Source organism: Megascapheus bottae, chromosome 17 (assembly GCF_031878675.1).
Source record: "Megascapheus bottae isolate mThoBot1 chromosome 17, mThoBot2.hap1, whole genome shotgun sequence".
Classification (NCBI taxonomy): domain Eukaryota; kingdom Metazoa; phylum Chordata; class Mammalia; order Rodentia; family Geomyidae; genus Megascapheus; species Megascapheus bottae.
This window is the reverse complement of record NC_143525.1, coordinates 45,941,697-45,968,026: the sequence shown is the minus strand read 5'-3', so window position 1 is coordinate 45,968,026 and position 26,330 is coordinate 45,941,697. Positions and strand designations below refer to the sequence as shown.

General features: G+C 41.0%; 1 protein-coding gene across 5 annotated transcripts in view; it reads left to right on the top strand.

Annotated features, from left to right (window-relative positions):
• The window catches only part of Ap2b1 (adaptor related protein complex 2 subunit beta 1), a 94,387-nt gene that overhangs the window by 51,440 nt on the left and 16,617 nt on the right, over positions 1 to 26,330 (top strand). For 4 of the 5 annotated variants that reach the window (XM_090351236.1, XM_090351234.1, XM_090351235.1 and 1 more), the window contains 4 exons: positions 4,397 to 4,438; positions 5,277 to 5,423; positions 8,593 to 8,738; positions 10,498 to 10,627. In XM_090351236.1, coding sequence (XP_090207362.1) covers positions 4,397 to 4,438; positions 5,277 to 5,423; positions 8,593 to 8,738; positions 10,498 to 10,627 — 465 coding nt within the window. The remainder of the gene's footprint in view (positions 1 to 4,396; positions 4,439 to 5,276; positions 5,424 to 8,592; positions 8,739 to 10,497; positions 10,628 to 26,330) is intronic. The other variant, XM_090351237.1, reaches the window with a different exon arrangement.

The following is a 26,330-nucleotide window of genomic DNA, read 5'->3' as shown; positions in this document are numbered from 1 at the left end:
TGTCTTTTGTACTCTTTGGGCCTTTTTTGGATTGGATCAGAGTTGTCTCTAATACAGTAGACAAAAGAATAACAGGGTTGTTTTTCTTTTCTTTTTTTTTTTTTTTTTTGCCAGTCCTGGGCTTCAGCTCAGGGCCTGAGCCCTGTCCTTGGACTTTCTCAAGGCTAGAGCTCTACCACTTGAGCCTCAGCACCACTTCCAGCTTTTTTCTATGTATGTGGTACCAAGGAATTGAACCCGGGTCTTTGTGCATGCTAGGCAAGCACTTTAACCACTAGGCCAACCTCCTGGCCCCAGGGTTGTTTTTCTTTTACAGTTTTGAATAGAATTGAGCAGCACCATTGGGACTATGTTCAAGTTCTTTTTAATTCATATTTATAGCATTCAAGCACAAGAGCATCTAAGAAAATAAGAACTTCCTTCAGGCTAAAGATTATTACTAAGTACCTTTTCTCAGTGTTTTTTTTTTTTTTAATTGAATTTAACATAGTTGTCTGGCTTTTTTTTTTTTTTTTTTGCGATTCCTGGAATTTGAACTCAGGGCCTGGGCACTGTCTCTGAGCTTTTTTTGCTCAAGACTAGCACTCTACCACTTGAGCCACAGCACCACTTCCTGCTTTTTCTGTTTCTATGGTACTGAGGAATCCAACCCAGCACTTCATGCATTTTAGACAAGCACTGTACCAGAAGCCACAGTCCCAGCCCCAAATTTAGCATATTTGGTAAAATATTTCCTTTCCAGAGTTTTTTTTTCTCTTTCTTTCTTACCATTCACAGTGTTATCCAGGTCCATAAAGAATTTCATCTCTTTCAGAGTTGAGTGAGTTGTAGGCCTGGTCAGAAGAAGATGTGGGAAGGAAAGTCATAAAACCACATTAGAGTATAGAACAAATGAGGTGTTTTATGAAGGCCCTTCACGGCTTTTCTACTTGGCTTTGTCACTTTCCTGAGGACGGGTTTTCCTTTCTGCTCAAATTCTATTCGAAGTCATTCCTGAACAGATGAATTTTATCTGACTCTAAGTAATAATTAGTTCTCTAAGGTGTTTTCAACCTTGGCTCTACATTAGAATGAACCTAGAGGAGCTTTTCAAAATTCTGATGCCCAGGCTATACTTTAGAACAATTAAATCACTATCTCTGCACTCCCCTCCCCCCACCCCATCAACACTGGTGTTTGGTTCTGTTGTTAAATGTTGAGATTGTAATTACTGGAATATAACTACTAGTACTATTGAAAATCTAAATCTTAGTCTAAGAAACCTCCAGGTGTTTGTTTGGTGCTGGTAGTAGGACCTGAACTCTATTCACCCAGCCTTCTTAAAAATGGCTTGGGGCTCTGCCATGCCTCTAGCCTGCTTTTTGCTGATTATTTTGGCATTGAGGTCTCATGAACTTTTTCTGCCTTGTCTGGCTTTGAATCTCCAGGTCTCTCTCTCTTCTCTGTTTCCCTTTTCCTTCGCTTCTTGTTTTCTCTCTTTCCTCTTTTTTTTCCTACCTTGCCCCTTTCTGCTTCCCTTTCCTTCTCGAAACTTCCTTCCTCCCCCTCTTCTCCTTCCTGTCTTCTTTCCTCCATCACCACCCTTCTTCCCTCCTTCTTACCCCAGCAGTATTGGGATTGGAACCCAGGGCTTCTCTTTTTAGAGATATTCCTCTAGCCTGCCTCCAAGGTTTTTCTTTTTTGTTTTTGTTTTTGCTAGTACTGGGGCTTGAACTCAGAGCCTGAGCACTGCCCTTGGCTTTCTCAAGGCTAGAGCTCTAGCACTTGAGCCACAGCACCACTTCCAGTTTTTTCTGTGTATATTTCTGAGGAATCCAGGCCAGGGCTTCATATACTAGGCAAGTACCACTAAACCATATTCCCAGCTTCTGCCTCCATGTTTTTATAAGTGGGAAAGTACAAACTAAAGACCTCCCAAAACTTTATTGACTTCGTCAACTTACATTGTACCTTTTTTTTTTTTTTTTTTTTGGCCAGTCCTGGGCTTGAACTCAGGGCCTGAGCACTGTACTTGGACTTTCTCACTGCTAGAGCTCTACCACTTGAGCCTCAGCACCACTTCTGGCTTTTTTTCTATGTATGTGGTACCGAGGAATCGAACCTGGGTCTTCGTGCATGCTAGGCAAGCACTCAACACTAGGCAAAACTCCTCCTGGCCCCCATTGTACCTATTTTTAAGATAAAAACAAAACCCACATATCTGTTATGGGCTTCAGTCTTAATTATTCTATATGTTTTAACTGATTGTGGTTTTACTCCTGCTTTTTCAGTTCTTGTGCATGCTATTTAAGAAATGCAGCTGGGGGGGCCGGGAGTTTGGCCTAGTGGTTAAAGTGCTTGCCTAGCATGCATGAAGACCCGGGTTCGATTCCTAGGTACCACATATAGAAAAAAGCCGGAAATGGTGCTGAGGCTCAAGTGGTAGAGCTCTAGCCTTGAGAAAGTCCAAGGACAGTGCTCAGGCCCTGAGCTCAAGCCCAGGACTGGCAAAAAAAAAAAAAAGAAAGAAAAAGAAATGCAGCTGGGCACAAGTGGCTCAGGCTTATAATTCCTAAGTAACTTGAGGATCACATTTCAAAGCCAACCAGGGCAGAAAAATCTTGAGAGACTCCATTTCTAAAATAAGCAGCAAAAGAAACAGGTTAGAGGCCCTGATTTCAAGGCCCACCGAAAGGAAAGAAATAGCGGAAGAAATACCCTACCTACACATATTTTTGCTTTTCTAAAATCACTCCCATTGTAATCCCATATTACAGTGTCCTTTGAAACTTCGTTCATACCCTTAAGCCAAAAGGAAGGCCTTTCCCTCAGAATTCTCTTTTTGCTTGAGAATTATGTGTGGGTGTACAGTCCCATCTTATTTCTCCTTCCAGTTTGCAAATCCTACTTATCTGTATAGTCCCTTTATTACTTTGCATTTTACATGCTTGTTGTACAGTAATGTTGTGTAACTATTTGTCAAAATAAAAAGAATGCTATGCTTTTGCAATGTCATGCTGTAGATGTGCAGTATTCTAGAACTAGGAAGAAAGCAGATATGCAATGCCTTTTCTGTTTGCTTTCATGCTCCTCCAGTTATTCAGATTCTTGATGGGTATGACTTTTTCTGTTTGTTTAAATGTATGATTTCTATCCTATGACCAGCCACTAAATAATCTTCAGGAAGCAGACTTCGGAAATGTCAGCTCTGTGAATTGGGTACCCTGTAGTGGAAGGCAGAGAGGAACCTGCTGGATTTCTTTTCTCACTATTTTTTTAGTACAGTTTGATATTACACTTTTGCCAATGCTGTTTTGTATACTACTTTCAGCTCATAGGGAATAAATCCTCATTCCCGTCTCCTAAGGACACAATACAATCTCTCTTTAAAAAATACAACCACAACATAATGTCTATCATTAAATGAGACTACAAAGGACAGTATCTAGACTTTCAGTCTGTTTTTAGAGCAGATAAGGCATTTGATGATTGAAAAAGGTACTGTAGATACACAGTGAGGAACAGAGGAAAAAACATGGAACTGCTGGGGGAAAGAAAGGTTTTTACTCTGTAAACTGTGTCATTAGTTGCATATATGTGTTTTGCACTTCCTGCATGCAAGTTCTTTTTAGCTTCAGTTCTTTAATTAATACCTTTGTTATGAAAGAGAACTTCAGGGTGAATTATCTATCAAGAAAGAGGCAACACTAAGACAGGAATTATTTTCCTGTCAGCTAGCTTAGTTATTCTAATTCTCTAGTGCTTAGCATCCTTTTGAATGTTCTCCAAATAAATGAATCATAGCATTTGTTCTTAGTAATATTGATTATGAGAGATGCCTCCTTATTTCCCCCTAATGGGGACTGTCTTTCTGTACCAACTATTTTCTTTCTTAGGAATGCTCTAAACTCTAAAAATAATTTATTTCACCTATAGTTTTTGAAGGTCAGTTCTAGTTCGGTGCTCCCCATCTCAGAGATGCAGTTGGCTTTGTAAATCAAAGTGTATTTACCTTTTCTTTACGTGCCCACTCCCTTTCCCTTTTACATTTCTTTTTAAGGAAAAGTCAAAATATATCAATACATTTCTGCTTGGAAGTAGAGCTTTTTGGAATATGCAGACTCTAAATCTTATTTGGTTTGTGCCTGCATATCTTGATAGAAAGACTGGATCTGAAACATCCCTGAGGTATCCCAGCTCCACCTTTCTAAGCTTTTGCAAACGCCCATAGCCCGCCACCTGGTTCTCCTAGGACATATTTGTAGCAATCCAGAATTTACTTAGGCTTTGGGAGATAGGTGAATGGCATGTATTTCCAGCAACTTGGTAGTGCAAATTTACAGATTCTATATGGGCATCTAGTACTTAGCTAAATGAACTCTACCTCTCTCTCCTCTCTCTTCTTTCTCTCTTTCAGCTTGGCAGTGACCTTGGCGGGGGCATTGGAGGAAGTCCGGCAGTAAGTGCCATCTGTTTTCTTCACCATGAGAAGTGCCGCCCCATTTGATGCCTTTCCTTTGCACACATACTCAGACTGGCCTCTGCTGCTCTCTAGCACTGCATGCCAAACCCTCTCTAGTCATATATGAGGAGTCTAGAGTAGAATAGGGTTAACTCGGAATCTTGGGGGCCATGAACATGTGGTCTAGGGACATCTTCAGGGATTGGTGTGCTTGGTGCCAGTAGAGATTTTTGTGTTTCCGACATTAAAGAGCTGAAGGAAATGGAGCATCCCATCAGGACTAGAGAATGCTTTTATTACCTGGTGTCACCTAGAAAGCTTCAAGAAAGTCAGCTGGACTCAGAGTGAGACTCTCTTCATAAATAAGTTGGTTTGGAAGACTGAATATCATCTCCCCATCTCCCCCAGGGGAGCTTCCTGCTAGATATTTATACCTAAAGTGGGGATAGAAAGTGGTTGAACCCAAGTGGAACTTCTGATTACATAGACTGCTTCTCCCTCTTTCTGTAGAAAAAAAAAACAAAAAACCAAACTCTTCTTTCCTTAAGATACCTATAGGCCTTTTGCACAGAATCATGGAAGCTAAAATTGGAAACAGATGCAATCTTGGATCACTGTGTTCATAGCTATATCCTTCTGAGTACTTTGTCTTGATAGTTTCTGAAGTGTCTATGTTTTATTGGTGATGAAAAATATATCTAATAGGCTCTTTACACTGAGTGTTGGAACAGTGCTGTTTTCTAATTGATGTATAAATGCTGTTAAAGTAGCAATATTTTAAGGACTATTAATCTGTTCTTCCTGATCTTCTCTCTTCTCTTTTTTCCCCCTGCAGGTAGGACAGTCCTTTATCCCATCATCAGTGCCTGCAACCTTTGCACCTTCACCTACCCCGGCTGTGGTCAGCAGTGGTCTCAACGACCTATTTGAACTCTCCACGGGGATAGGCATGGCACCTGGTGGATATGTGGCTCCTAAGGCTGTAAGTAAAGAATTAGCATAACACCACAAATCAATGAACAAAACCCAAGTATTTCTTTTTGTGTGCATGTGAGTCATGGGGCTTGACCTTGGCCTGGGCACTGTCCCTGTGCTCTTCAGCTCAAGGCTACTGCCCTACCCTTGAGCCAAGCCCCACTTCCCTTTTCTAGGGGTTAATTGGAAATAAGAGTCTCAGGTCATTTTGTATCTGGGCTGGCTTTGAATCTTGATCCTCAGATCCCAGCCTCTCAGTAGCCAGGATTACAGGCGTGAGCCACCACACCCAGCCTAAGTTACTTCTACTATTTATATTACACTCAGTGGTAATAAATGTAACGTTTAGCCCTTGTTCTCTGGGGATATATGAGAAAGATGATCTCATGTTTAGAAATAATTGGTATAGTTTTTGAACATTGAAGTGAATATAGTAAAAATCTTACATATACTGCATCCACAGGAGGAAAAAAAATATATATATATATATATATATATATATATATATATATATATATATACACTGTTTTTAGCCAGGCATGGTGGTTCAGGCCTGTAAGTCTAGTTACTCAAGAGGCTGAAATCTGAGGTCAAAGCCATCCCTGACACTAAAGAACATGAGACTCTTATCTCTTCTTAATCACTCAAAAGCAGGAAGTGGGGCTGTGGCTCAAGGGATATGGCAGTAGCCTTGAGCTGAAGAACTCTGGGACAAAGCCCAGGCCCAGAGTTCAAGCCCCACAACTCACAAAATAAATAAATACTGTGTTTGGTTTTTGGTGATACTAAGATTTGTAATCAGCCTTCTAATTGCTAGGCCTGGACTCTAACACTTGAGCCATGCTCTTCCTTCCCACCCCACATTTTTGCTTTTATTTCTTCTCAAGTTTTTGTCCCAAGCCAGTTCCTCCTACCTTAGTCCTCTCCCAGGAGCTAAGATGGCGTGCAAGTATTACTACCATGCTCTACTTATTTATTGAGTTTGAGGCTTGGAAACTTTTGCTGGGGCTTGCCTTGAACCATGATCCTCCTGATTTCCACATCCTGAGTAGCTGGGATTACAGGTGTGAGTTGTTTGGTTACAGTGTAAGAAGTAACATTTTCACTTCTTGCTCCACCTGTCTCAGTTTCCTCATTAGTATTGTATATAGATTCTAGACTAATTCTAGATGGATTCAAGGGTTCCATTCCTCCAGATTTGGACTTCATGGATTTTTAGTGCACCTCTTTAGACTGCTGATTGGTTTGTATCATTGTGGCTCTTCCAGTTCTCAACCTTGCTTGATGTCTCTCAGATTGAAATTGAAGACAAGAAACTACTGATAAGTGAAGTTTATATAAGCTCTTGGGAAATGTTGTAGCCAGACTAGGGTAGGCTTTGTATAATCTCAGTATGCTTGATTGCCTCCTAATTTCTCTGCCTCAGCATCTGATACCATCTGGGGAATCCTTGTTATAAAGATGTAGATCAATTTTCCATCCCAGGAGTGTGTGTGTGTGTGTGTGTGTGTGTGTGTGTGTGTGTGTGTGTGTGTCTTGTTATAAAGATGTAGATCAATTTTCCATCCCAGGAGCCAGGTGTGTGTGTGTGTGTGTGTGTGTGTGTGTGTGTGTGTGTGTGTGTGTGTGTGTGTGTGTGTGTGTGTGTGTGTGTGTGTGTGTGTCCGTCCTTGTTATAAAGATGTAGATCAGTTTTCCATCCCAGGAGCCAGGTGTGTGTGTGTGTGTGTGTGTCGTTATAAAGATGTAGATCAGTTTTCCATCCCAGGAGCCAGGGGTGTGTGTGTGCGTGTGTGTGTGTGTGTCTTTGTGTGCCGATCCCAGGGCTTAAACTCAGGCATTGTCAAGGACAACGCCTTTTACTAGTGCTCTACCACTTGAGCCACAGCTCTATTCTTGGTTTTTAAGTAATTTGTTGGCAATAAGAGTCTCAGACTTCCCTACCTGAGCTGGCTTTGAACTCTAATCTCCTGAGTAGCCAGGATTACATGTCTGAGTCACCAGCACTTGGCTGCCTTAGTGGTATTTTGTTTGTTTTTGTTTATTTTGTGGGTCATGGGACTTGAACTCTTGGGCCTGGGCGTTTGTCCCTGAGCTCTTCAGCTCAAGGCTACCATTCTACCTCATGAGCCCCAGCACCACTTCTTGTTTTCTAGTGGTTAATAGGAGATAAGAGTCTTTAGTGCCCGTGCTAACTTTGAACCATGATCCTCAGATCTCAGCCTTCTGAGTAGCTAGGATTACAGGTGTGAGCCACTGTGCCTGGTCTGCTATATCTTAGTAGCTTTGTTGTAAGGTCTGCTCTGCCAGATAATATTCCACAATCTTTTAAAATTGTATGTTAGTCATATATTTTTATTTTACTCAGAATAACCTTTATTGCCCTATTGGTCAATAGCTTTCATTGAAAGTCTTTTTTTTTTCCTGCCAGTCCTGGGCTTGAGCTTAGGGCCTGAGCATTGTCCCTGGTTTTTGTTTTTGTTTTTGTTTTTCTCAAGGCTAGAGCTCTACCACTTGCACCACAACACCACTTCCAGCTTTTTCTGTATATCGTACTGAGGAATTGAACCTGGGACTTTGTGCCAAGCAAGCATTCTACCACTAGGCCAAACTCCCAGCTCATTGAAAGTCTTTAACTTCCATCTTTTTTTAATTAAATAATTTACCCATTTGGACCCCAATGGCTTATGCCTATAATCCTAACTACTCAGGTTGCTGATACCTGAAGATCATGGTTCACCCAGCCTAGGCAGAAAACACCGGAAAGATTATAGGCATACTGTTTCCATTAGTAGATCTTGGTTTTTTTTTTCTCTTTAAGTTCTCATCAAATGTAACAGAAAAACACTGATCATTGAGATTCTCTTTTATTTGTTTCTGGATTTGTTTTTTTTAATACAATGCCCAAATTCAACAAGGTAGGGGGAAAAAAAAAGGCCACAGCTACTTGTAGACCGTTTTGGTTTTGGCTAGATTCTTAAATAGTTGAGAATGATCCCAAAATTCAGAAAATAATACTTTGTGTAGTCCAGAACCTTTCACATTGACTTGTTATTTATAGTATAAAAATGATATTTATAGTATTTATAGTATAAAAATCATAATTGCATGTTATAAAGGAAATAGCATCAAGATAAAATGTATCTGGTTCTCTTGGGCTTTATATATTGTTTTAGGTCTGGTTACCTGCAGTGAAGGCTAAGGGCTTGGAGATTTCAGGAACATTCACTCATCGTCAAGGACACATCTATATGGAAATGAACTTCACCAATAAAGCTCTGCAACATATGACAGACTTTGCAATCCAGTTCAACAAGAATAGGTAAGAAATAGAGACTCTCTGGGTTGTATACCTTATGTCCAGTGAGAAAAACCTTTAAGGGGCCAGAAGCATGGTAGGGTGCTTGCCTAGTATGCATGAAGCCCTGGGTTTGATTCCTCAGTACCACATACAGAAGAAGCCAGAAGTGGTATTGTGGCTCAAGTGGAGCACTAGCTATGAGAAAGCTCAAGCCTGCACCCTGAATTCAAGCCCCACGACTAGCAAAAAGAAAAAGAAAGCCTTTTATGCGTAAAGTTACATATTAAGCCAGGTACTGGTGACTTATACCTGTAGTCCTAGCTACTCAGAAGGCTGAGATCTGAGAATCACAGTTTAAAGCCAGTTAGAGGAGGAAAATTGTGAGACTTTTATCTCCAGTTAACCACTAGAAAGCCAGAAGTGGAGCTGTGGCTCAAGTGTAGAATACCAGCTTTGAGTGAAAAGGCTCAGGGACAGTACCCAGGCCCTCAGTTCAAGCCCAGTATAGGCACAAAAAATTAAGTCACATAATGACAGATTCAGAATATAGAGTGAGCTTTGGCTCTTGCAAGTCTACTTACTTAGTTGTCAGCTTCAGTTCTTGGAGACCCTAGAGAATATTTTAGGGAAACATCCATAAGGAATGAAGAAACTAGAACTTATTTTCTTTTCAAAAAGTGTAGCAGGGTGTGGTGGCTCACGCCTGTAATCCTAGCTACTCAGGAGTCTGAAATCTGAGGATCGCAGTTCAGAGCCAGCCCAGGGACTGAAGTCTGTGAGACTCTTATCTTCAATTAATCACTAGAAAAATCGGAAGTGGCACTGTGGGTCAAGGGGTAGGATGGTAGCCTTGAATTGAAGAGCTAAAGGACAACACCAAGGCCCAGGGGTAGGGTAGTAGCCTTGAGCTGAAGAGTTCAGGGACAGTGCCCAGGCCCAGAGTTCAAACCCTACTGGGGGGGGGGGGAGAATCTGCTAATATAACATTTGTAATGCTTTTAATTGGAATCCACTTATCATTCACAATATTAGAGAACTGAACCAAGCATCTGAAGTTCATATTTTGGTAGAAAAAATTAATGTACTTTGATTGGTACCAGAAATCTGAGAAAGCAGATACTGTTTATGCTAACTACATAATCACATACAGGCACTTAGCAATGAATTCCCTACCTTAATAAAGAAGAGGAAATATTCATTTCTTTTTAAATGTCATGGTTGCAAGAGGGAGGAGGAGAACTGGCTGCCTAGGAGATCCATTCATTTGGATTTTGTTTGTTTGTTTTTGTGTTGGTCTTGGGGCTTGGACGCAGGCTAGTTGCTGTCCTTGAGTTCTTTTTCTCTTCTACTTTGAGCCACAGCTCCACTTCCAGCATTTCCTTCATAGTTAATTGGAGATAAAAGTCTCAGAGACTTTCCTGCCCAGGCTGGCTTTGAACTGTGAACCTCCAACCTCAATCTCAGCCTTTTGAGTAGCTAGGATTACAGGTGTGAGCCACCAGTCCTGGTGGATCCATTCATTTGTAAATCTTTATCTTATCACAAAACTATGCTAGTCTTTCTACTTATATTAAAAAATGTTCATGTTGAATTAAGAACCCTTTGTGCAATTATTTAAAAATAACAAAAATAAAAAGTAATTTTAGGAAATTTTCTTTTCCCAGCACTTCAAAAAAAAAAAAAAGTTTTTCTCAAACTGTAAAAAGTCCTTGAAACCTAGAACTGTGGCTAAATCCAGCCTCTTGACTAATGCTGTGGTTTCTTCTATCTCCTCTCTAAGCTTTGGTGTCATTCCAAGCACTCCTCTGGCTATTCATACCCCACTGATGCCAAACCAGAGCATTGATGTCTCCCTGCCTCTCAATACCCTGGGCCCAGTCATGAAGATGGAACCTCTGAATAATCTGCAGGTCAGAGTTTTACTTCACTTGGATAGTACTGGTTAACATTTTGCTGATTTTCATTTATATGTAAAACAGCCCCTCTGTTGTAGTATATTATTTGATGCTAAATGCAAAATAAAGAGGCTGGCTTAGCTTGCAAGTTTAATAGGCTCTAGAGCACGATGCCAATATTTGCTTGTCCTTGATTTTTGTTTCATGGTATATAGCTTTGTCGTGGCAAATGACATGTAACAGGGAAAGTTCAAATGGCAAAGTAGGAAGACAAAAAGCAGGAGAGGCAGGCCAGGAATATGGCCTATTGGTAAAATGCTCATCTAGCATGCATGAAGCCCTGGGTTCGATTCCTCAGTACCACTTACATAGAAAAATTTGAATGTAATTTATATAACAATAGATTTCAGAGGAATTTAATGTATTTATTTTTGCACATTGGACCACAAGTAGCTGAGTTACATGGTAGGTGTCCCTGTTAACATATAGCTGAGATAAATATTCTGCATCATAGAGGAGCTGAGGACTTTATCTGATTACTAGAGCCCCACCGTCTTGAAAATTGGAATTAAGATGCTTGGGTTATTAGTTGTGTTTGACAGTTTCCATATATCTTTAATTTCTCCGTGAAAACTATAAGCCTTCTGGGTTCAAGCAACATGAATGTAGAGTAGTAACCTCCTGAGCTAAAGCTGTGGCAGCTTTGATGGGATATTTGCACAGCTTTAAGTCCTACCGCTTGTAAGTTTTTTGAGATCTTGCTCTGTAGCCCAGGCTAGCCTCTTAATCTCAGCCCTCCTGTCTCAAGTCTCCTGAGTAGCTGAGATGACAGCCAAGTGCTGTTATGTCATTGGGGCAATTTGAGATAGGGGACTAGAAAAATATTCCTAATACCCCAGAAAGTAGTGATAAAATTTCCCTCTAAGCTGGGTACTGGTAGCTCATGCCTGTAATCTTTGCTACTCAGGAGGCTGAGATATGAGGAGAACCATTCGAAGCTAGCTTGAACAGAAAGGTTTGTGAGACTCAAGTAGTAGAGGGCTAGCCTTGAACACAAAAGCTTGGGGACAGAACCTAGGCCTAGAGTTTAAGCCTTAGAACTGACCAAAGAAAGTTTCCCTCTCAGCAAAGTTCTTGATAGACTTTTGTGAGAAGTCTAAGGCCCACTCCCACTCATGCTGTACACCAATGTATAATACAAATTTATACTAGCTGTATAGGTATCTAATATTCTCCAGATCAATAAATTAAGGTGGACTTGACACAGGATGATTGAAACCTAGGTACTTGGCAAAAGCAATAGAGAACAACTCTTTAGCTGTAGTTTCATGGTTTAGTGCTGTTAGGACTCCCAGCTGAGAAGAAAATCCCAACTGAAACTAATTTCACAATTTAACGAAAAGCAAAGGCAAAATTGTGCTGAGAAAAACCAGTCACCAGAAAGATGGATTGGCAACTCTCATACCTAGAAATTGAGATGATAGAACAGTTTGAGACAGCCAGGAGTGTGGCCTAGTGGTAGAGTGCTTGCCTAGCATGCACGAAGACCTGGGGTTCAATTCCTTAGTACTGCATACATAGAAAAAACAGCTAGAAATGGTGCTGGGGCTCAAGTGGTAGAGTTCTGGCCTTGAGAAAGTCCAAAGACAGTGCTTAGGCTCTGAGCTCACGCCCAGGACTGGCAAAAAAAAAAAAAAAAAAAAAAAAAAAAAACACAAAAAACAGTTTGAGACTGAAAAATGTATAGGATGAATGAAAAATACTGGTGATTTACTTTCCCATCAAGATAGGTAGGATCCCATCTCTTGATATTTCACAAAGAGCAATGTTAGATAGTAGTTATTAATTGTGAGAGGACAGTAAATGAGCTTTAGAGGTAAGATTGAACTGCCCTTAATATTTCAATACCAGTGTACCCACTTGTTTGCCAGATTATTACCTTGTTGCCACAAGTAGTTGCCTGATTTTTTTCTTTCCAAAAGGAGTAACAATTTAAAGAGTAGACAAGTGAGTCACAATATATCTTGACTGGAATAAAGTAAAATAAGAATTACTATGCAGATAGACTTGGTTGGCTGTTACTATGATGAAAGCAATGTGTTAAAGTGCTTTTCCAGCTCACAGTACTAAAGTAACTAACCCAAATCTTCATCTAATCTCTTTTCTTGCAAATTTAGTTCCCATTAGTCCACAGAGCCTCGAGGCTAGTATTTGAGGACAGCATGTCAGCAAGAATACTTACTTCAGAAGCCTAAAAGAGAATTTGGGTCACAAACCAGAGCAAATTCTTAGCTCTTAAAAAGAAAGTGAAAGCCAGGCCCTGGTGGCTCACACCTATTATCCTAGCTACTTAGGAGGCTGAGATCTGAGGGCTTGGTGGTCATGGTTCAAAGCCAGCAATCTGGCCAGGAAAACGACCACAGCACTTTTTTTTTCTTTTTTTGTTTTTGGCTGGTCCTGAGGCTTGAGCTCTGGTCCTGAGTGCTGTCCCTGGGCTCCTTTTGCTCCTTTGTGCTCTACTACTTGAAACACTTCATCTCTTTCAGCTTTCTTTCTGTGATTAACTTTCCTGCCTGGGCTGAGTTCTGAGGATCAAGGTTCAAAGCCAGCCCAGCACAAAAGGACCTGAGACTCTGATCTCTAATTAACCTCTAGAAAATAGAAAACAGGAAGTGGGACTTGGCTCAAGGGTAGGGTAGTAGTCTTGAGCTTAAGAGCTCAGGGACAACACCCAGGCCCAGGGGTAGGGTGGGAGCCTTGAGCTGAAGAGCTCTGGGACAGTGCCCAGGTTAAGTTCAAGCCCCATGACCCACCAAAAAAAAAAAAAAAAAAACCTAAATTAAACTCAACAGTAACATGCTCATTATATTATTTAAAGGCTTACGGTCTGAAACACTATTTAAGGATTAAATATATACTATTTCTTCTTCAAATGTAAATAGGTTAATCCTTAGAAAGTACCCAATAATGCCTTTTTTTTCCCCCAATAGCTATTTTCAACCTAGAAGAACTTTCTGCTATACAAGTGTTAGTTGTAGTCTAAAGATTTGGCTAAGGATGGAGTGCTTACTTGGCATTCCCGACCAGGGTCTGGTGTCCCTCATACACACATATAAGAACCCAGCTTGTCTTACTCAGAGTAAAGTTAAGGCTGTGCCCATTGTGAACCTCTTTTGAGTTTATTTATATCATATAATTATATTCTTAAAGAAGGAAATTGATTCCCTCTATTTAAATAAACAAAAACCTGGCAAGTGACTGCTTCTTCAAGTCATTGTTTACAAAGAGACAATGGAATTATAGCATACTGTGTGTGCATCCCAGGGTGATGCTGATGGTCTTTGCATAGATGCTATAGAATCCCCACAGCTGCTCAGCTTCCCTTTTCACTGAGCTGTTGACTCATGAGAACATTGAGAACCTCATTCTTCTAAGTTAATATTTACTGAGGTTATAAAAGCTGCAGTTTAAGGAGTCAACTAGTTCTATAATTAAGAAAAAACCCAGGGCTCAACCCTCTGTCCACCATGAGCCCTGTTTTTCCTTTCACAGAGCTTCCTTTGCCTTTTAGTTGGTTATTTTGGTATTTACCTCTCTATCTTAAATAACAAGTTTTCCTTTTCTTTCCTTTCCTATTTTATTTTATTTTATTTTATTTATTTATTTATTTATTTAGCCAATCCTTGGACTTGAATTCAGGGCTTAGGCATTGTCCCTGGACACTTTTTGCTCAAACCACAATCTTCTAATCTCTGCCTCCTAAGTAGGATTATAGGCTTAAGCAGTCAAGCCTGGCTTCACTCCTCTATATATATATATATATATGTATATATATATATATATATATATATATGTGTGTGTGTGTGTGTGTGTGTGTGTGTGTGTGTGTGTGTGTGTGTCCATTGATAATGGGGCTTGAACTCTGGTCCTGGGTGGCCTGAGCTCTTCAGCTCCCTGCTGAAGAGCTACATCCTCAACTCTCTTTAGCTCTACTGTTAAATATAATAAATAATAGCTTCATGTGGCTTTATTAATTTAAATGAGAGTTAGAAGTGTGGCCTAGTGGTAAAGTGCTTGCCTAGCATGCACGAAGCCCTGGGTTTGATTCCTCAGTGTCACATATACAGAAAAAGGCAGAAGTGATGTTGTGGTTCAAGTGATAGAGCTCTAGCTTTGAAAAAGTTTAAGGACAGTGCTCAAGCCCTGAGTTCAAGCCCCAGGACTGGCAAAAAATTATATAAGTAAATAAATTGAAATGAGATTAAGTAATTCACTTTCTCCTTTTCATTAGCCATATATAAAATATACCGGTGGTTATTAGTTGGAAGACTGTAGAAGTAGAATATCTATATCACTGCAGAAAGTTCTGTTGGGCAGTGCTTATTTCTTTCTTTCTTTCTTTCTTTTTTTTTTTTTTTTTTGCCAGTCCTGGGCTTGAGCTCAGGGCCTGAGCAATGTCCTTGGACTTTCTCAAGGCTAGAGCTCTACCACTTGAGCCTCAGCACCACTTCAGCTTTTTTCTATGTATGTGATACCAAGGAATTGAACCCAGGTCTTCATGCATGCTAGGCAAGCACTTTAACCACTAGGCCAAACTCCCAGCCTCTGCTTATTTCTTAATACCTATAACATCTTTCTTTTTGACTTTTATCAGTTTTATTTATTATACTATAAGGATTTCTAGTTTGTTATTTGTTTGTTTGTTTATTGGTCCAGTCTTGGGGTCTGAACTCAGGGCCTGAGCACTGTCCTTAGTCTTTCCTCAAGGCTAGAGCTCCACCACTTGAGCCACAGCACCACTTCTGGCTTTTCTATAGATGTGGTACTGAGGAATTGAACCTGGGTCTTCGTGCATGCTAGGCAAGCACTCTACCACTAAGCCAGACTCCCAGCCCAAATTTCTCTTATATTTATACTTGTGTTGTATCTCAGCGTTTCTGGTGCCTGTAAGTTGATAATTTTTCCCCAAATTTGGAAGGTTTTTTTGTTACTGGGTTTGTTTTTGTTGTTTTTTTTTTGCCAGTCCTGGGGCTTGAACTCAGTTCCTAGCCACTGTCCTTGGACACTTGTTGCTCAAGGCTAGCGCCCTGCTACTTGAACCACAGCACCACTTCCTGCTTTTTCTGAATATGTGGTGCTAAGGAATGGAACCTAGGGCTTTGTGCATGCTAGGTGAGCACTCTACCACTAGACCACACTCCCAGCCCAAATTTGGAAAAGTTTTGTCCTTTTTTTTTTTTTTAAACTCTTTCTTCTCACCTTCTGGAAATAAAATGACCCACATGTCAACTTAAAATCATCCATCAGATCTCTGGAACTATTGTTTGGGGGATTATTTTGTTTAGTTTTTCTGTTCTTCACATTTAATTCCTCCTGATCTATTTTTCAACACACTGACTATAGACAACTAGATGGGGAATGTAGTTCATTGGTGAGACTTACAAATGCAAGTCCCTTGTTCAATCCTCAACACCAGAAATGGGGAGGGGGGAGAAAGAAAGAAAATGTGCCCATCAGCACATTTTTTTTTAAATTTCAGATATTGTACTGTTGAGTTCTAGGATTCCATTTGTTTCCTTGCTAAATTTCTTTCTTCTATTCATTCAGTTGTACAACTGGAAAACCTTGTTTAGCAACTTCTCTTAATCCCCACCCTTCACATATTAGCCATCTAGGCCCATTCTTGGTCCTAGAAGGATATGTTTCTGACTCTTAGGAAAAAGTGACCAGAAGAAGTGTCTCAAAAGACCCTTGAAGAATATATGGCTCGAGAATTCAGTGTATTCTGGCTGGGAAATGCTGTTTAACCCTGTGGACTCCTCAGTCCATAAAAAGGAGAGGACCAGAAGAGGATCAGTGTGTTGGCCTCTAAACCCTTTAGGCCCAGGACAGGCTTTCCACCTGCTCTTCATAACAGCAGCTAGAGCCCTTATGTAAATATTTTCCTTTTCTTTTTTTTTTTTTTTAACTTGGGCTGGCTTGGTTTTTTTCAAAATTATATTCATGTCTTCTGTCTGGAATGTAGAGGCTTTCTGCCAGCCTTCTGGGATCTAAATTGGGAGAAAAAGCTGGGGAGTCTTAGCATTTATATGGGGAAGTTCATTTAATCCACTACCCCTTAGCTTTGTCTGGCATCTACTTCTATGCCTTCTATGTTATCCTCTCTAAAAGAATTAATCTTTAATTGCACATAGAGCGGGGATAGATTCAACAAGTTCCTCCTAGGGTGGAATGGAGATGGAGATCTAGGTCTACATGTCATCTTAATCCTCTTTGTTTTTTCAAGGTGGGGGCTTGGGGGGACGGGTGGTGATTGCCTAGAGTTGCTAAACAAGTTGTATCCCAGCACCAATTCTTTTTGAAGGACCCGTCTTCTCTATTCCATATATTTCCAAAGATGTTACGGGTTCTAAACCTTTGAGAATTCTTTGGTGTTATTGTTAATTCAGTTTTCAGCTATAAAGATTTTGTTGCAATGTTTTCCCCTTCCTGAATATGAGTTTATGGCTTTAAATTTTTTTTAAGTTTTCATGGGGCGCTATAATCCTAGCTCCTCAGGAGGCTGAGATCTGAGGATTACAATTTGAAGCCAGCCTGGGCAGGAAAGTCTGTTAGATTGTTTTCTCAAGTTAACTAAAAAACTGGAAGTTGAAGTAAAATGTGTCTCAAGTAGTAGAGTGCCAGCCTTGAGAGGTGCAAAAGCTCAATCACCCACAACTACACCCCATCACTCACGTACACACTTTTTTCCTGTAATTATGGAAATTTCTGCCATAAAGAAACTTAAATGTGATGTTAAATCTTCCAGAAGGATTGATTGTACTTACTTAAAAATTGTTTTCCGGGCCAGGAGTTTGGCCTAGTGGTAGAATGCTTGCCTAGCATGCACAAAGGCCCGGGTTCGATTCCTCAGTACCACATACATAGAAAAAAGCCAGAAGTGGTGCTGAGGCTCAAGTGGTAGAGCTCTAGCCTTGAGAAAGTCCAAGGACAGTGCTCAGGCCCTGAGTTCAAGCCCAGGATTGGGAAAAAAAAAAAATTGTTTTCTGTCTTCTTCCCCTCCCTCCCCCCACTTCTTCCCTCCCTTCCCTCCCCCTCCCTTGCTCCGTTCCTCCCTCCTTCCTTCCACACTATAAAAGAACCTTGGTGGTGAATTTGCATATAAAGAACTGGGCCTTCTGGGTGCTTATGACTCACACATGTAATCCTAACTACTCTAAAGAGTTTGGCTGGGCCAGGAGTTTGGCCTAGTGATAGAGTGCTTGCCTAGCATGCACGAAGACCTGGGTTCGATTCTTCAGTACCACATACATAGCAAAAAGCCAGAAGTGGTACTGAGGCTCAAGTTGTAGAGTGCTAGCCTTGACTCAAGTCCAAGGAGAGTGCTCAGGCCCTGAGCCCAAGCCCAGGACTGGCAAAAAAAAAAAAAAAAAAGAGTTTGGCTGAAGTCATCCAGGACAGGAAAGTCTATGAGACTCTTATCTCCATTTAACTGTCAAAATGCCAGAGTGGAGAATAGAGTTCACTGGTAGAACACCAACCTTGGGGCTAGCAGGGTAAGTAGAGGGAAAGCTGGGAAGGTAGCTCTTTCAAACAATACACAGTTCTTACCTTTTTAAAAATTTCTTTGATGCCTTTAAACTTCATAAACATGATTGAATAGAAGATGAATTTTAATTAGGGAAAGGAAATAGACATGCTGTCTCGTGTTTCTTTCTTGGAATGTCTCTTCTAAAATGAAGCAATTTTCATCCATTCTGTTAGCCTTTGGATGGTGAGGGCAGGAAGTACTAAAGATACTAGCTACAAAGGACTTAATCTTCCAATGGTGCTATTCTTGTTTTTAAAGATTTTGTCAGCCAAAGGGGGATTTGGCAGTGTACGTCCCTGAGCAAATTTTGTCCCTTGTGACTCCTACATTTCAGCCCCAGCCTGGTGATACAGTCCGTTGCAGATGGTGCCTGTCCCTGATATTTCATGTCTTGCGTATGTCCATTCACACTCAAAGCCCACAGCTGTAGCTATTGTACCAGAAAAACTGGTAAATGCTTCCAAACGGAAGACCTTTCAGCAGCTTCCATCAAATGAAACAAACCAGCTTGGCATTTACAAACTTTTCTTGACTGTTCAGTATTAAAGCCTGCTTTGGTCTTCCAAGATCCACAGGTGAGGACTCCACATACCCATGGTTTTTATGGAACTGCGGTGCTGCTTGCATATACCTTGAGTCTTTGTGTAGTTATAAGAACGATGCAGAGTTTCCAAGGCCGTACAAATGTACCAGTGCTGAAGCACATAAACCAAGTTGTCCTAAAATATTCCAAAAAGAATACCCCCGAAATAATACATAAGTAAATGGAATCTACATTATGAAAGATTAAAATAGTTTGCTCACCAAAGGAAATACAAAATTACTTTCTGTTGCTTCAATTTGATGTATTTTTTCATGTCATCAGGATTATACACATATCCTTTCATTTTTGCCTGAGAAATTTAATATGTATATTAAATGTGTATTTGGTGTCTTTAGTATCTTATGAATATTCCTTTTCAGTTGTCTTTGACTACACTTCTTATCCTTTCTGTTAGATTAACCAGGAGATAGAGTGCTTGTCTAGAGTAAATAAGCACTGCCAGGGACGGGGACCAGTATCTTTTGTCTTTCTTGAACAAATACTCAATTACATATTTTTGGACAATTAATAGCAGTTGCCCTGTTTGAATGACCACACATAAGCAATAAGGAAGAACTCTGGATAAGCAGGGCAGGATCTAACAGATCAGAAGTCTATGCACCATGACAAGAGACAGCTGTGTCTCAACTCAGAATTTAGTTCTCAAAATACCAAAGCTAAAAAAAGCTGGCCACTGATGGCTTTATACCTGTAATCCTAGCTACTCAATAGGAGGCTGAGATTTGAGGATTGCAGTTCAAAGCCAGCATTGGCAGGAAAGACCATGAGACTCTTGACTTCTCCAATTAACTACCAAAAATCCCAAAGAGGAGCTGTGGCTCAAGTAGTAGAACACTAGCCTTGACAGGCATAGCATCCAGACCCTGACTTTAAGCCCCAAGATGAGCACAAAAAGGAGGGGCAGAGGGAAACTACATTCCTCATTAAGGGGGCCTGCAGTGTCCAAATATCTTGTCGTTGTCAAGAGTGAAAGGTATTGAATTTTATGTAGTCCTAAAGTAAAAATATAAGTGATTTCTTTTTATTAAAATTACCAATATCTTGCTTGCCCAGCAAGCACAAAGACCTGGGTTCCTCAGTACCACATACATAGAAAAAGGCCGGAAGTGGTGCTGAGGCTCAAGTGGTAAAGCTTTAGCCTTGAGAAAGTCCAAGGACAGTGCTCAGGCCCTGAGCTCAAGCCCAGGACTGGCAAAAAAAAAAAAAAATTACCAGTATCTTTATATGATGATTATAAGTTATAGCATGATGGGGGTTATATGATTGGAAATAGCTTTTACTTTATAGTTTTTATACACTAGGAAATCTTGAATGAAGGGGTTTTTTTTTTGTTGTTTTGTTTTATTGGATGGTCATGGAGCATGAACTCAGGGCCTGGCATTGTCCCTGAGCCTTATTGTGCTTAAGTCTAGCACTCTACCATTTGGGCCACAACGCCACTTCTGGTTCTGTTTTTGAGTGGCTAATTGGAGATAAGAGTCTTACAGGGACTTTTCTGACCAGGCTGGCTTTGAACCATGATCCTCAGATTTCAGCCTCCTGAATAGCTAGGATTATAGGTATGCGCCACTGCATCCAGCCTGTGCTAATACTCTTTACACAAAACTTTAAACCACATTGTGTACTAGAATTAAAGAGACTCACCAGGATTTCTCTGAGCTGGATTAAAATCTATTTTAGAGTCATATCCTGCTTTTATTTGTATTTATATTTATTTTTTTATATTTTCATGATTGCTATAATGTCATGTATTATAAGTAGAAAAGTAATTTACTCTTTTAGAGTGAAGTCATATGGGGTGCAAAAATCAGTCAAAGGTAGGCATGTAATGAGAATATAATTCTAGGTTCTTTGTATCTTTTTTTCTTTTATGAGGCAAGGCATTGGTTCTGTTGCCCAGGCTGGTCTTAATCTCACTGTTCTCCCACCTCAGCCAAGTATCTGGAATTACAGGCATGCCACCCTTTATTCCACCTCAGCAAAGCTTAGTAGAGAGTTCACTTGTATAGCTGCCAGCCTTTTTCTCAGTTTAGACGTTGCTGGTAAATATAGTTGGCATCAGTTCTAGTTTAGAAACAAACGAAGAGATAAACAGCTCGTGTTCAAGAAGTGTGTGAATGAATGCTGGAACGTCGGCAGCAATCTTCATTTCCACCACCCATTCAAGGAATTGGAGGAGAGAAGCCACAAGACTTGCTCCTTTCAGTTTTGTTTCTCCTATAAATGAACTGTTTCTGTTTCTCTGATGAACTACACAGAGGCAGCTTCTGTACTCAATGACCTGCCTGTCCAGGCATCTTTTTTTTTTTTGCCAGTCCTGGGACTTGATCTCAGAGCCTGAGTGCTGTCCTTGGGCTTTTTCCTCAAGGCTAGTGCTCTGCCGCTTGAGCCACAACACCACTTCCGGATTTTCTATGTATGTGGTACTGAGGAATCAAATCTGGGTCTTCGTGCATGCTAGTTAAGCCACTAGGCCAAACTGCTGGCCACCTGTCCAGGCATCTTGACAGCCACATGTCCTCTGTTTGTCCACGTAAGGTTGGATAATACATCTGGAAGTGCATAGACACAACTGGCATGCCATTTGATTTGTGAAACCATTGTGCTATTCCTGAGGCTTTCTAGAGCATACTAGACTGGAGTATGGAGTGTCACTGTTACTGGTAGTTTACTGCTGTTGCCTTCATTATCTTGTCATTCATTACACTATTATTGTGTGTTTTAAAGTTTAACAAGGGCTGAGGGTACAAGGGTATATAGCTCAAAAGTAGAATATTTTTGCCTAGCATGTACAACAGGGTCCTAAGTTTCATCGCCAGCTCCACCAAAATGTCAGTGTGAAAAAAATCTCTTTGTCGCAGATAGGAGCTCATAATTTTTCACTCCCTGTTCCCTAATTGCTATAAATAATACTATGAGATGATACAACTGTAACCTGTCCTGTCCTGGCAAGGTACATCTGGCTGTACCAAAGAGGGAAAGAAAGATTGGTACTTGCTTTTTTTTTGTTGTTTGTTTATTGGTGGTAGTGTTTCTTGCATATATAAGGACTCCCAGAACCTGTTCAGAGAAGGGGCTTGGGGTTTGAAAACTTGTCTGTCAGGCAGCTGAAGGTCTGTAACATTATTGCTTGCTATTTCTGGCAACTGGAGTGGTATAGAGTAATTCTGTTGGAGGCTATTAAAAGAGGAAAGAATTTGGAGGCTTATAATAAAGGTTTTAAGACAGACATCAGATCAATCAGTATTGTATCATAAATGAGTTAATATGGCAGGAAAAAAAGCTATCTGTACAGTTACTGTAGTTCCAGCTTATTTTGCTTAAGATATAAAGCTTTAAAAAATGAAGAAGCTAAACCTAGCACTCGTAGCTCATGTCTGTAATCCTAGCAACTCAGAAGGTTGATATCTAAGGATTGCAGCTCAAAGCCATCCCAGATAGGCCAGTCTCTTATCTCCAGTTAACCACCAGAAAACCAGAAGTGGAGCTGTGGTTCAAAATGCTAGCCTTGGGCAAAAATTCTAAGGAACAGTGCCTAGGCCCTGACTTCAAGCCCCACAACTGCCAAAAAAAAATAAAAAGAAGAAAAGAAGATGTCAGATGAGGTGGCTGACATCTGTAATCCTAGCAAAAGAGGCTGATATCTGAGAGTCAATGTTCAAAGCCAGCCTGGGCACTAAAGTCTGTGAGACTCTTATCTCCAATTAATCTCTAAAAACCTGGAAGGAAGTGGCGCTGTGGCTCAAGGGTTAGGGTGGTAGCCTTGAGCTGAAGAGCTCAGGGACAGTGCCCAGGCCCAGAGTTCAAGCCCCATGACCCACCAAAAAAAAAAAAAAGAAGAAGAAGAAGCTGGGCACAGTGGCTCACACTTAGGAGGTTGACAGCTAAGGATAGCGATCCAAGCAAGATTCAAGCCAGCCCAGTTACTAAAGAATGTGAGACTCTTTATCTCCAATTAATCACTAGAAGGGAAAAAAAAAGAGAGAAAGAGAAGTGTGGCTGTGGCTGAAGGGTAGGGTTGTAGCCTTGAGCTGAAGAGCTCAGGGACAGCATCCAGGCCCACGTCCCCCTTCCAAAAAGCAGCAAGCAGCTACCTGAGTAAGAACAGAAGTAATGTATATTGGAATTTTTTCTTGGCCATACAGTGTCTTGTGAGGCACCTGACAGCCTTCCTTGACATGGGAATGCTCTGTTAGAGTTGTAAAAGTGCTTCACTCTTTCTTGACCACTAACTTGTTATCCTCGTACTCTTATATTCTGGTCTAACAGACTATATATGACCATTGGTCTCATCTGCTTACTCCACCCACAAACTGGCCATGGCACACTTTGAATTCACCATTTACTTGTAAAGGCTTCCACCGTTGACACTTTTTCTCCCAGTACTGAGGTTTGAACTCTGCAGCTCTCACCTGGTTGCTTATCTGGCACTCTGCCATTTGAATCATGCCTTCAGTCCAGCATTTTGCTAGTTGTTTTGGGGATGAAATCTCACAGATGTTTCTGCCCAGGCTAGCTTTGAGTTTCCATCCTCTGGATCTGAGCGTACTAAGTACTAGGATTTCCAGGAATGAGCCATGGATACCTGGCTTTCACACACTCTTAAGAGGGGCCGGGAGTTTGGCCTAGTGGTAGAGTGCTTGCCTAGCATGCATGAAGACCTGGGTTCGATTCCTCAGTACCCCACATACATAGCAAAAAGCCAGAAGTGGTGCTGAGGCTCAAGTGGTAGAGTGCTGGCTTTGAGAAAGTCCAAGGACAGTGCTCAGGCCATGAGCTCAAGCCCAGGACTGGCAAAAAAAAAAAAAAAAAAAGTAAATATAATGATCCAATGTCCCCTGAGAATGAAATAAGTATGTCTTCCATCTAGGATGCACAGTAGGTTGATACTGTTTTAGAGCTGCTTAGCATTCATGTGATCCCCTCTCATCTTTGGATGGTCTAAAAAGGAATATGGAGAGGTATTTGAATCTTAGCCTTCAAATTGAACTAAAGCTGCCATACAGATAAAAATTTAATTTGCATCAGAAGAAAAGTAAATTGGCATTTTCTTTTCTGTATCTTTTGCCAGTCCTGGGGCTTGAACTCAGGGCCTGAGCACTGTCCTTGAGCTTTCTCAAGGCTAGCACTCTTCCACTTGAGCCACAGCACCACTTCTGGCTTTTTCTGTGCATGTGATACTGAGGAATTGAACCCAGGGCTTCGTGCGTACTAGACAAGCACTCTACCACTAGGCCACACTCCCAGCCCTAAATTGACATTTTCTGTGGAGGGTTTTATGCCTGTTTATGCTGTATTTTAACTGTATTTCAGGTGTTGTTAAATATTATAGATAGACCTTTCTGTTTTGTTAAATATCTCTGAGAATTCCCAGATAATTCATTGGTCATTAAGGTTTGAAATGGAAGGCTGTTAGGGTAGAAGCCATTTTGGGCTTTGACTAGCAGTGGAGCTACAGGTTGATCTAACTCCTCTAGCTGGCGCTTGTGGTTGGTCTCCGATGACATATATCACACAGTTGGAGTCTATGCCATTAAAAGCTTGTCACTCAGAGTCATTCTCCTAAGGTCTGTTGACTAGATTGTGTGGTGCTTAAAAAACACATCTGAATCATCATTCCTCCGAGAACTGGGGATGGCTGGCGTCACTGCCTGGTCCTAACTTGGACCAGCCTGTAAATAATCTTTCCAAAAGCTAAATAGGGAAGAGAATAAAAGAAAAAAACACTCAGAGGCTTGAAAGGTCAGAAGTGGCGTCATGGAAGAGTAGATGAGCATGTCTCAAAGGTGAGCTCCATGCCACTGGACATGGGGGGGGGGGTGGGCAGCACCACCTTTCATTACCTGTGTTGAAAGGTATGGTCAGAGGCCTGATTTGCCAGAGTTCACACTGAGTTCATCTCAGCCCTTTTTATAGTGCTTTTGGAACACACTAGCGCCTGCTGTCTCCAGCTGTGCCTCCACAAAGAGGCTGCAGTTACTGCGCAGACTTCCTATACTATGGAAAGAAACTAATTGCTAGGTACAGGCTGGAGCTGACAGGCTGCTCTTTCCCCAGCAGTCGCTGAAAGTAACTTTTAAATAACATTATTGTTATTAAGCATTTCAGAGTTACAGAGTGCCTTATGATAATCATTTCTGTTTGCTCTTCCTGTTGGTGTCCCTGAGAAGCAAGTTAATATTGTTATGGCCACATGTCACACGTGACTTGCCAGAAGAACAGAGGCTTAGGTAACCCACTTCTTGGTACCATCTGTGATCTGCTTTGGGCAGCTTCAAAGCGGAAACCGAGGTGTGAGTTCTGTTTCTTTGCTCACTGAACCCATTTCCTCCTTTCTTTGAGTTTGAAGTATGAATATTACAGCTTTTATGTTTTTTAAATTGCAGTATACAATGAAAGATGTATTTTATATAGTGTGTGCTCATAATACATACACAAAAGTAAAACTGGAAATATTGTTTATGAGATACATGGTGGGATTTTGTTTCTCTTAATTTTTTCATTTGACATTACAGCACTTTGTACCAGACACTATTCTAGAAACAGAGACTCCTCTGGTAAACAGAAGACACAGAAAACATCCTCCTTTGTGATATATTCTCCTAGAGGTGGGAAATGTAGTATTAGATCAAGCCGTAAGCCAGCAAGCAAGTTAAAAAAAAAAAATTGTACACGGGATAGGACAGTAGAGAGGACAAAGTATTGGAGAGGTTGGAGGTGAATGATGTGATTCTGTAAACACTTGGGTTGTGGAAGACGTACCTAATATACAATTTCATCAAAGGAAAGACCTGAAGGAGGTTGGAAATGCACCATGCTGATTTCTAGCATTCCAGACTGAAGAACCAGCAAATCCAAAGCCCAGTGCTCTGGAACATGACTGGTTTTTCCAGGAAACAGCAGTGTTCTCCAGTGGCTGCAGGGGAACTGGCAGGGAAGTAGCATGGTTTATGAGTGAAATGGGAAGTCACTGGAGGTTTGAGCAGAAGTATTTATGAGCTGGCCTACATTTTAGGATCACTGGAGTTGCTTTGTTGAGAATATACGGGGAAGCGAGGTGTTGAAGAGGGGAAGTTACAGAGGGATAGTGGCATTCTTCCACTTGAGCCACATGTCCCCTGCCGGGGCCAACCGGCAGCAAACCAGGGTTCGCAGATTGGGGTTCCTGAAATAGGGGACAAGGACTAGGAAGAAAAAGAAGAGAGACAGACACACCGGGTCCGGGATGTCCGCAGTCCAGGCAAAGACTGCCGAGACTGCCGCGTTTATTTTCCACTCCCCTTTCTTCCCTCCTCCTCTCCCAGGGAACCTCCAGGTGTTACATTCATATGTTAATTCTCAGGTCATTTACATAGAATAGGACCAGAAAGCAATAAGACAATATAGCCATCATCTGATGCAAGTCAAGGTACAGTTTGATTCCACTCTGGCTCCCAACAGTCCCCCTTACAGTTTTTGGCTGGTTAATTGAGGAAAGGAGTGTCTGTATTTATCTGCTCCATATGCTGACTTTGAACCACAAT